General features: G+C 39.8%; 1 protein-coding gene across 2 annotated transcripts; it reads left to right on the plus strand.

The window, feature by feature from the left end:
* Nucleotides 1–8,786: 8,786 nt before the first annotated feature.
* LOC118510350 (ankyrin repeat and LEM domain-containing protein 2-like) lies at nucleotides 8,787–12,200 on the plus strand. 2 transcript variants are annotated; one of them, XM_036052051.1, is made up of 2 exons: nucleotides 8,787–9,228; nucleotides 9,551–12,200. In XM_036052051.1, the coding sequence occupies exons 1-2, from the start codon at nucleotides 8,985–8,987 to the stop codon at nucleotides 10,792–10,794; spliced, it is 1,488 nt and encodes a 495-aa protein (XP_035907944.1). In that variant the 5' UTR covers nucleotides 8,787–8,984; the 3' UTR covers nucleotides 10,795–12,200. The 2 variants fall into 2 exon arrangements, with proteins under 2 accessions (XP_035907944.1, XP_035907952.1); XM_036052059.1 differs by having other exon boundaries at nucleotides 9,554–12,200.
* The last annotated feature ends 137 nt before the right edge of the window (nucleotides 12,201–12,337 follow it).

The following is a 12,337-nucleotide window of genomic DNA, read 5'->3' on the forward strand; positions in this document are numbered from 1 at the left end:
TGCTTGATAAATTGTTTATATTTCTCCTGGAAATTTATTTAAATGGAAAGAAGTTCTCTTTAAATGATAAAATCCTGATCAAAAATACCTTTTCAAACAACTATTTTAACTTTTTGGTTTAGAAGTCCTACTCTCAGTGACAGGTGTTAAGATCAGAATTTGTTACAAAATATCCAAGGCTAGATTCCAAGAGGAGAGGCTCAAAACTATCTCACAAAACCTTTTACAAAGTTAAACATTGAGAAAAGTATGTCTATGGGTACTGAAAATGCACGTAGAATGTGGCTTCAGAAAATTATATCATTGCATTTATCGCTGAAATTTGAGAAAAGTTGGGGTAAAAATATGTACGAATCAGCGAATCAGATGTAATCGCGTCAACGCAGCAGGACGTCAGAAATTCACCGTTGAAACTTGAAACGCCCGGTCGTAGATTCTGAGTCACATTCGCCACGCCTCATCCGGGACCATCGAGAATACGAGACCAGAAACCTGGTTCATTTTTTCATTTACCCTGATGAAAAGTGTCCATTTTACCCGAAAAGCAACTATAAACGAGCCTTTATAGTTATACTGAGGACAGTGAATCAAAACCAATGTTCATCAATTTCTTGATCGATCCAGTGCAAAGGGAATGCTTCATCAAGATTTTGAACAACATTTTACTAGTTTATTGTTGTTGTTGTAAGAAATAAGTCGGTTTATTTAATTTCAGCACTTATAAGCCCATCGTTACGTATTCACAAAGTATGGCAATTTATGTATATTATATATTATGCCCAATGTATATTATGCACAATGTATATTAGACACTTTCCTGATCAAAATCCGTACTCTGGCCAAGAATAAAAAGCACTTCGTCCAAGCTTGCCCGTCAGATGAATCAGTGATGAGCGTAAGCGTGAGCGAGAAAGAGCTAGCACGAGTGTGCTTATTCACTCATTCCGAAGCCACTCACTGGACTGTTTCTAACGGCCGATTAAAATAATTTTAAAGTCCACATAAAGCTAAGTTTGTAAGTCGTTGGCTTTTCTAATTAAAAACGCGAATTAAACGTTCTATTTTTAGGGGTAAAATATTAGACGATAGAAAAGGCACTTGCGGACTCAGTTAAGCCACTTGCGTTTGATGAGTCAACAGTTGCCATCTTGGCTTAGGCTGTACGATGGGAAGAGGGCGTAGTTACGCATCGCACCTGCCATCTTTGCTCTGCTGTCACACGTTTAGAAAACATCCATTTGCTTATATGATGTTTAATTTTAAAACTTTTTAGCAAATCTAGATAAACGTAATTCGGAATATTTAATACCTTTTACAAAAAAAAAACATCCAGGCAGTGATGATTACTAATGCTTGGAAAGAAGTGCACAAGATACTTGTGACAAGGTGAAAATATTTTATAAATAGTAATGACCGTATTGTCATTGCCGTGCTTTATGAATAAAAAAGAAGTTTTCTACGAGTAAAATAATAAATATTGTGAAATATTATTTTTGTGTTCACCTCCCCCCGTATCGAACTCCCAGCTACTATGGCAATATCATCAGAAGACATCACAATAAAAGGTATTTGATTTCCCTGTCATATGAAGCCGTTTCCATATCAACTAGCTTCGTTTACCTTTTCATCTAAGAAGCCTGCCATAAAAATGGATGCTACTGCCTAATTAACTAAAAAAAACCCGTGAAACACTTATTAAAGAATTAAATTCATTTTGAAACATAGGGTATTCTGAAGATTTTTCACGCATTCGCAAATATTTTTGGTTTCGTTTACTGATTTGTATGAACGTTTTTGAGACGCTTTAAAATATTAAGGCTTTGTAAAGCTCTAGAGAAAATATATTTTAACTGGATTGAGATGAATTGTCTAGAGATATATTTATTAAAATTATAGCTATGATTCAGTAACACAATGCGTAACAGAACAATAAGGCCATTAGTTTTTTTTTGGGTATAACTACAAAAGTTTGAAACATTGGTTCAAGTAATGTTGCGTAAAGTTGTAGAGAATAAAAATATACGTTTTATCATATTTTCTGCATATTTTTACGCACACCAATGCATTTGTTTTCATTGGGTTCAAAATTGATTCATGTAACATAACTAAGGCCACTGACGAAAATCTATCGTTTTCGATGCAAATCATAATTTTTTTGTAAATTTGGTAAATAATTTAGGTAGTAAGAATAGTTTCCGAATAATGTAAACACCTAAAGTTTATACATATTTTGAATTTTCGGTTGCTTCTTTTGGTCCCATTTTTTGTAATATGGAACTAAAATACAAAAACTATCTTTTAAAATATGTATAAACATTCCTGGTAGAGTACGCATAACAAGTGCAATTGCTTTAAGTGCGTCATGCGAATCGAAAACCAATAAAAAAAATTATACAAAAATTTAGCCATAATCCAAAATGTCAAAAAATGCCAAAAACATTTTTTTCAAATTTCTTTGACTAATGATTTGAAGCGATATGTACGACTATTAGACACGTCATCCATACCGAAGATGGGCTGTGTTGGATAGCTGGATGAACGTTCATTCTTTGAAGCAATCTCTTCGAAGGAGTCATTCGTAGTTTCATCAAACGAAGTTGGTGAAGGTGCGAGAAAATGGTCCCTGGTGATTATTTATCTGAATTTTGATCGGCATAGATAATGGTTTCTTCTAGTTTAAGTACTTTAGGACCAACCAACCAACTCTGAAGTAACGCTCTCCAAACTGATTTACGTCAAAAATATTCATCGTTATTGACCTTGAGATTGTTTCAATACAGAGTTACGATAAGCGCATCGCAATCTCTAGCAGTAGTCGGAATTTTGATCTTGAAACTTCCGGCCAGACGAACCCCAACCATCATCAGGCGAAATAGGGTTCGCGAACACCACACCACATCCGGGAACACTGCGAAATCTTCCAGCAACACGATCTGCAACGTGTTGCCCCATGTTAACTTTAACCGGAAATGGCATCTTAGTTACCCCAACGCGTGATGGTGTGATTGCAGTTGTGATACGAACAAAGAAACAGACTCGATTGGATACAATGAAAAGGGAATAGTCATCGTACCTTTCACACACGCCAATAGCGGTCGCTCGTGTAAGGCCCAAGCTAGGGAAAAGCAAGTCTCTATTTTGAACTCAAATGTGGATGATGTTTAGGAGTGAATATTTTTTTTTTACTGAAGTTATAAATATTTCATTTTTTTTTATAAGACGGTGAGAGAGTTTGTACATCACTTCAAATGACTTAGAAGTACCAGGCGTCTCCATTCTCTGAGGAGAGTTATATAATTTTGATTAATTTTTGGAGTGTTTAATTTTTCAAAAGTTTTATTAATCTTCCTTATTTTTCCTTTGGATGATTCGGGCCTCAAAGAGTGAATAATTTGAGCAAAATGGTGGGAATAAATTTTGAAATTTAATTTACCATTTAAAAGATTCCATAAAATGTTAGAACTTTTTTCACTAACATGTTAGGTAAATTTCTTCTTCTTCCTTAGCACTACAACCTCGAGAGGTCTCGGTCTGCCATTTCTGGCTTTCTGTGAAAACCACCATAATATTCGTTGGCTCATTAGATTTATTTTTATCGACCAAATACTGGTAATGATTACGCCATGGTTCAAAGAGCCTGGGTCTCCGAATTTCCTCACTAACCAACTGCTCTTACTGTCTGTGGGTCTATAACAGCCTCGCGTGGATTTTATTCTATTTAACACTCATTTGCTCACTTCCAAATTCTGCCAAAGTCAACCAAAAAGGGGAATTTGATTCGAGCGACTCCTATCCCTGGATATATCCACTAAACAAACATTCAATAGATCATCATATGAAATCAAAATTGCTTGATAAATTGTTTATATTTCTCCTGGAAATTTATTTAAATGGAAAGAAGTTCTCTTTAAATGATAAAATCCTGATCAAAAATACCTTTTCAAACAACTATTTTAACTTTTTGGTTTAGAAGTCCTACTCTCAGTGACAGGTGTTAAGATCAGAATTTGTTACAAAATATCCAAGGCTAGATTCCAAGAGGAGAGGCTCAAAACTATCTCACAAAACCTTTTACAAAGTTAAACATTGAGAAAAGTATGTCTATGGGTACTGAAAATGCACGTAGAATGTGGCTTCAGAAAATTATATCATTGCATTTATCGCTGAAATTTGAGAAAAGTTGGGGTAAAAATATGTACGAATCAGCGAATCAGATGTAATCGCGTCAACGCAGCAGGACGTCAGAAATTCACCGTTGAAACTTGAAACGCCCGGTCGTAGATTCTGAGTCACATTCGCCACGCCTCATCCGGGACCATCGAGAATACGAGACCAGAAACCTGGTTCATTTTTTCATTTACCCTGATGAAAAGTGTCCATTTTACCCGAAAAGCAACTATAAACGAGCCTTTATAGTTATACTGAGGACAGTGAATCAAAACCAATGTTCATCAATTTCTTGATCGATCCAGTGCAAAGGGAATGCTTCATCAAGATTTTGAACAACATTTTACTAGTTTATTGTTGTTGTTGTAAGAAATAAGTCGGTTTATTTAATTTCAGCACTTATAAGCCCATCGTTACGTATTCACAAAGTATGGCAATTTATGTATATTATATATTATGCCCAATGTATATTATGCACAATGTATATTAGACACTTTCCTGATCAAAATCCGTACTCTGGCCAAGAATAAAAAGCACTTCGTCCAAGCTTGCCCGTCAGATGAATCAGTGATGAGCGTAAGCGTGAGCGAGAAAGAGCTAGCACGAGTGTGCTTATTCACTCATTCCGAAGCCACTCACTGGACTGTTTCTAACGGCCGATTAAAATAATTTTAAAGTCCACATAAAGCTAAGTTTGTAAGTCGTTGGCTTTTCTAATTAAAAACGCGAATTAAACGTTCTATTTTTAGGGGTAAAATATTAGACGATAGAAAAGGCACTTGCGGACTCAGTTAAGCCACTTGCGTTTGATGAGTCAACAGTTGCCATCTTGGCTTAGGCTGTACGATGGGAAGAGGGCGTAGTTACGCATCGCACCTGCCATCTTTGCTCTGCTGTCACACGTTTAGAAAACATCCATTTGCTTATATGATGTTTAATTTTAAAACTTTTTAGCAAATCTAGATAAACGTAATTCGGAATATTTAATACCTTTTACAAAAAAAAAACATCCAGGCAGTGATGATTACTAATGCTTGGAAAGAAGTGCACAAGATACTTGTGACAAGGTGAAAATATTTTATAAATAGTAATGACCGTATTGTCATTGCCGTGCTTTATGAATAAAAAAGAAGTTTTCTACGAGTAAAATAATAAATATTGTGAAATATTATTTTTGTGTTCACCTCCCCCCGTATCGAACTCCCAGCTACTATGGCAATATCATCAGAAGACATCACAATAAAAGGTATTTGATTTCCCTGTCATATGAAGCCGTTTCCATATCAACTAGCTTCGTTTACCTTTTCATCTAAGAAGCCTGCCATAAAAATGGATGCTACTGCCTAATTAACTAAAAAAAACCCGTGAAACACTTATTAAAGAATTAAATTCATTTTGAAACATAGGGTATTCTGAAGATTTTTCACGCATTCGCAAATATTTTTGGTTTCGTTTACTGATTTGTATGAACGTTTTTGAGACGCTTTAAAATATTAAGGCTTTGTAAAGCTCTAGAGAAAATATATTTTAACTGGATTGAGATGAATTGTCTAGAGATATATTTATTAAAATTATAGCTATGATTCAGTAACACAATGCGTAACAGAACAATAAGGCCATTAGTTTTTTTTTGGGTATAACTACAAAAGTTTGAAACATTGGTTCAAGTAATGTTGCGTAAAGTTGTAGAGAATAAAAATATACGTTTTATCATATTTTCTGCATATTTTTACGCACACCAATGCATTTGTTTTCATTGGGTTCAAAATTGATTCATGTAACATAACTAAGGCCACTGACGAAAATCTATCGTTTTCGATGCAAATCATAATTTTTTTGTAAATTTGGTAAATAATTTAGGTAGTAAGAATAGTTTCCGAATAATGTAAACACCTAAAGTTTATACATATTTTGAATTTTCGGTTGCTTCTTTTGGTCCCATTTTTTGTAATATGGAACTAAAATACAAAAACTATCTTTTAAAATATGTATAAACATTCCTGGTAGAGTACGCATAACAAGTGCAATTGCTTTAAGTGCGTCATGCGAATCGAAAACCAATAAAAAAAATTATACAAAAATTTAGCCATAATCCAAAATGTCAAAAAATGCCAAAAACATTTTTTTCAAATTTCTCCTAAGACCTGCGGCTACGGCGCTCACTCTTCTTTTACTGCAGCAGGCGTTGTTGTACAAAAATTATATAATGTCAAAAACCGTGTTAGAAATCCTAACACTTGATTTCGACCCATGAAAAACGCATGAGAGCGCGAAAAACCAAATCAGTGGAATACCTTGCAATTTATTGGAACAAATTGAAAAACTTTCACAAAAACTTCTTGACGATGCCGATATTTCATGGTTGAAATTTCGCGATGCTTACACATGAATCACATTATCGTTCCAAAGACGGTACTGAAGTTTGAAAACATATATAAATCAATTTGAATAAGTTGTAACAAAAACATATAGGAAACTCATGTAACTTTTAACACTTGCGTGACCACACCCAATGACCAACACTTGGGTCGCTAGTCTATCACATGGGTGTATCGCAACGTTCCAAAATTCAACGAGAGAAGATCATTCTAAAAAGCTTAATCAAAAACTACCTAAGCCTAACTGGAGCCTATCGCGAGGTAAATATGCCTATACCGACTAGCAAACAATTTAAAACGACCAAATCTTTGTGGCTGCTAGCCCCCAAACACATCGCTAGCACTTGCACTTCAAACACCTTAGCTTATTGGAACAAATTGAAAAACTTTCACAAAAACTTCTTGACGATGCCGATATTTCATGGTTGAAATTTCGCGATGCTTACACATGAATCACATTATCGTTCCAACGACGGTACTGAAGTTTGAAAACATATATAAATCAATTTGAATAAGTTGTAACAAAAACACATAGGAAACTCATGTAACTTTTAACACTTGCGTGACCACACCCAATGACCAACACTTGGGTCGCTAGTCTATCACATGGGTGTATCGCAACGTTCCAAAATTCAACGAGAGAAGATCATTCTAAAAAGCTTAATCAAAAACTACCTAAGCCTAACTGGAGCCTATCGCGAGGTAAATCTGCCTATACCGACTAGCAAACAATTTAAACGACCAAATCTTTGGGGCTGCTAGCCCCCAAACACATCGCTAGCACTTGCACTTCAAACACCTTAGCTTATTGGAACAAATTGAAAAACTTTCACAAAAACTTCTTGACGATGCCGATATTTCATGGTTGAAATTTCGCGATGCTTACACATGAATCACATTATCGTTCCAACGACGGTACTGAAGTTTGAAAACATATATAAATCAATTTGAATAAGTTGTAACAAAAACATATAGGAAACTCATGTAACTTTTAACACTTGCGTGACCACACCCAATGACCAACACTTGGGTCGCTAGTCTATCACATGGGTGTATCGCAACGTTCCAAAATTCAACGAGAGAAGATCATTCTAAAAAGCTTAATCAAAAACTACCTAAGCCTAACTGGAGCCTATCGCGAGGTAAATCTGCCTATACCGACTAGCAAACAATTTAAACGACCAAATCTTTGGGGCTGCTAGCCCCCAAACACATCGCTAGCACTTGCACTTCAAACACCATAACTTCAGCCACGAAAACCCGTACAACACGGTGGAAAGTTAAATTGATAAATTCACTTTACTTACCGGCTTCGTCCAAACAAGCGTTCGTCACTTTATCGCCGCCAAGCCTTAAAGCTAGTGCTTATATCGACACTTAAAGACGTAAACTTAACTTAACGGCAATCGGTCGTTTTGCACACTCATTCACACACTAAATCTACAAACATTCACTCCTGTGTTCAGAGCTTGCCACTTGTGCTGGAAAAATACCAGCTAGCAGCCGCTCGAACTACTTTCTCGTCCACACGATATACTATTTCTAAGCACAAAAGACCAACTGCAAGGTATGATCGGACCGACTGCACTTTTTATAGTGCTGGCCGGCCCTTAGGTTCGGCTTTCGGCTTTTACGCTCTCACCGTACCCGTGAGCAGCGTGGAGATCGGGTGCAAATGTACGATCGTCTCACTTTCGCCGCTACTGATCGCACGATCGTCTCGAATGAGCTCGCTCCCTCACGCTCCTGAGCGTCGCTTAACGAAGAGAGTTGTGTGATTCGTCAAAGCACGAACTGGAATTTCGGTGTTGAGAGCTCAACTCTTTCACTCTCTCTCTCTCTCAATTAAAGTTTGTTTCCGTTTCGGAAGAGTAGTCCGATCGTCGTATCGTTCACTTGTGTGCGTTCAGCCACACAACTCCATCATGGCCGATCGTGCAGTCAAAGCCTGTTCGGCTAACTCCTCTATTTTCAAGAGTGGAGATGCTCGCTGTCTCGTTTTTTGACACTCGCGCGCACATTAAGCTTTCGCTCGTCCCCCTCGCGGTGCTCCTTCGCTTTGTGCCGAGCTTTCGAGAAACGGACACTTGTGCATTAAAATTGCATCATGCCAATTACACCGTTTTTGCACAAGGTTTGATTGCCGTTTATTTATGCTCTTAGTCTTAGTCATCTGGCTTCATTCGACGTTACGACACAAAGCTATCTTCACTATTAATCTTGTGCTCCCAGGTGCTTGACGGTGCTTCCGTACCTTCGGCAGGATAATTTCAAAGTTTGTGTAGTGCAGTTTTTTACCGATAGCAGAGATCTCACCGAGATATTTGGTCGGATCGAACGATCATTGCGCGAGTGTTCCGAGCCATAACGTCGTGTTGTGCTGAGCGTGTAAGGTTTCGGTGAAGCTTGTCTGGAATATTCGTGCGCGTGTGTGTCAGAATGCCGTACTACATTGTCGTGACGACGAACTATAGCAAGCCCCGTAGAAACCGGCCGCCAACGAGAGCCAAGGCGATAGCTGCCAAGGAACCTGTACCCGGTAGCATTGTCGTGACGCATTGCTCCCAAAATCGTAGAAAGGCATTGGATGTGTTAAAGCTGCATCCCGGCAGTCGGATGATTGTGCTGGAAACTATCGAAGATTTTACCCGTTTTCTGAAGAAACCGTGGGACACACGTTACGGTAAGTGTGGGATTGTTGTCCGCTGTATGGTTAGAATTTCTTCTGCGCTACTTTGATTCGGTAGACGCTGTTCAAGCGGCGTGAAACGTGAACATGGGATGGAGCGTAGAGCCTAGAGTCTAGAGCCTTGAGTTATCTGGTTTTGTTTCGGGGTATGATTCAAAGGCGGGTGGAATCGCCTACTTCATCTTGGACAGAGTCTAGCGTCTGACACATTGCCAGGACTCTTTCTAGAATATCTCGTCCAAGTTTTTTTTCCAAGGATTTTAAAAAGTTTTGTTGTTGTTGTTGTACGTTCCTTTATCTTTCACGGATACAAAAGAAGACACAAAATCAGCAATCGGCGCCTCTTCATTTCCGGCTCTAGAAGTGGCTCCCACGCTGTATAGCAACGTTGCCGACTTCCGGATGGCGTTGGAAACAGGTAATAAGGAACGTATCTGGCAGCTGCTCGCCAGCGTACGTCAGGTGCTGATCAACTACAAAGGCGAGCCGCGTCTGTTCCAAGCATCACAAGAGAACGCGCTGCACATCGCTGCCCGCGCTGGCCACATGAGCGTGTGCAATCTGCTGCTGGACACCATCCGGAACCCGAAGTACGTTGCGTGGGCTCAGAACACCCAGTTCTCATCGGCGGTGGACACCGCTGAGGCACTGTTGCGCAAGTTCCTGAACGAGCGCTCCCGGACGCTGTGCGAAACGCCGCTCCATACGGCAGCGCGGTATGGCCATTCCAAAGTGGTCGCCACACTGATCGCCTTCCCCCAGTGTCAGTATCTGCCGAACAAGTACGGCTTGTTTCCAGTGCAGGTCAACACGACCCGCACGGCGTCGGATGTTGACAAGAACCGCGAATGGCACATTATATCGGATCTGCTGGAGAAAAATTACTTCGTACCACTGATACGGACCGAGGACGATCTGGATATGCCATTCGTGGGCGAACCATTCTCGCGCGACAATGCGCCAAAGTTCACGCGGCCGGGAGGCAGGGGTCCGGCGGCACAGTACGTGAAAGCGTTCGCCGGTCCGATGACGCTGTCGGAAGCGATAGATTTTCGCAGCCAGTGGCAATCGTCACCAACGCTAACGACTGTGGCAGCGAACGATCATCAATTCTTCGCCAGCTTCGACCCGAACACCGCGGGCGGCAACACCGGCCAGGAAGGTTCCGCATCGTTCTTGGAGCATTCGTTCCGCCATACCCGACAGGAGAATGCGATGGAACGGGTCGGCCGTAATTTGGCCCGGTTTGCCAACGTTGGCTGGCAGGAGTACTGGGAGTTTCTCGGGGTGATGTGTGACCTGCGCTCCTATTCCGGGCGGCTGCTGCTCGAGTCGTACATCGAGACGCGGGCGAAAAATATGCGGGCGAGCGGTAATCAACCGACGTACGCGATTGGTAAGTTCTCCGATCCGGAAAATTTGATCGCGTTGATGGCGTTCGGCGCGCGGGAAGTCGACGAGAATCGCTATCCGTACATTTGGCTCTGGCAGAAGCACATGCGCAACATTAGCGGGATGCGCGAACTCATTAACGAAACCATTCTGCTGGACGATATGTAAGAACCGGTGAAACTGGTAAGCGTCCATGTTCTCCCGTTTTTTTTTCTTGTTACTCTCATTAACGGCTGTTTTCCTTGGAGATTTTGTTATTGCTTAGATTTAGATATACGGAGTTTAAAAGCAACAAAAAAGAGACTTCAGTTCTTTGGACATTTTTTAAAATATTATGAACAAAAACACCCGATTTTTCTTGGTCCAAAACAGCTCTACCTTGATACAATTGCAGGAGAAAATTTGATGTTTTTTTATTTGAATGTTCTATAAAAATCTTTGTTTTTAAGAATGACGATGGATACTAACTGTTCAGCAAGAAACAACTTCAATAGAAACGTATATGAAATATGTTTAATCGAAAAGTAAAAAAAAAGAAATAGGTTATCGCACCTTCTTATACCTTACACAAAATTTTTATAAATGTTAATGCATTTAAAAAAACATATTTGCAGGTTAAAAAAATAAAAGATGCAAGAATGAGGAAATTTTCGGTTCATTTCGGATCAACATAAAACTACAAACACATATCTGTATTCATTAAGCTAAAGCATATGCATTTGAGGCTTGAATATTATTATGAATAAAAATGGGTAAATCATAAATAAAATTGTGTATGTTTTAATTTAATTTATTTAATTATATAAGAGCAATTGATGATGACATTTTTCCTGATCGGTGAAAAATTCGGTGAGTAGTATTTCCAGTCCAGGCCGGGCCGGTGAGGCGACAGCGGCATCGGTCTTCATGCGGCAGGTCCGAGGCTCAAAAAGAAATGGCAAGCATGACTCATGAGGTCGTCAGGTCATGGAAGAAGTAAAACAGTCTTTCCAGGCTTTCGCTTTTTTTAGACACGAGTGAAACATTCCAGTCAACGTAAGGTCTGTGAGTTGCGACTTTTATTATCTTCCGGAAGTGGATTGTTTTATCTGGTCGAGAACTGTTCTAAGCCGTAGGTATTGCATTCATAGCAGTTTAGCATCGGTAGGATTAATTTTGCAACTGTCTAATTTAGGATAATAGCATTCCTTAGATGGTAATGTTTTCGTTCGCTGCGTTTATAATGAGGGTGGCTTGCAAGGCCCCTCTCCCAACCCTATGTCTCGTCGGAAGGTCTACGCATCTTAGCTGTTAAACGTCCCGTAGGAAGCCATGACAGGAGGAAAGACTCGCCGCCCCTAACATGGAGAACAGACGCTAGCTAGCCATATCATCCACCTTCCCATGGGGTTTGGTTTCCCCATATACCCAGGCTCAGATATTTGGAGGGACATGTTACCGTTCTGTACGCCGGGGGCGTATTGAGTCGAAGTGGGGTTTGGAGAGCCAATGTTAACGTTCAACAGGCTTCGGATCCATACCTTACCAGTGCAGTATTGCTTCCACATTAGCTTACAGAACAAGCTAGTGCGAGCAGGGCGTGTGGAGAAGGAGGATGAACCACGAGCTAGCTGAGCTGTTTGGCAATGCAGACCTCCTGACGGTTGCCAAAGCCGGAAGGATACGCTGGTTAGGGCACTAGCGTCAGGATCTCTCGTCAGATCATGCCCCA

The sequence above is a fragment of the Anopheles stephensi genome, chromosome X (assembly GCF_013141755.1).
Source record: "Anopheles stephensi strain Indian chromosome X, UCI_ANSTEP_V1.0, whole genome shotgun sequence".
Classification (NCBI taxonomy): domain Eukaryota; kingdom Metazoa; phylum Arthropoda; class Insecta; order Diptera; family Culicidae; genus Anopheles; species Anopheles stephensi.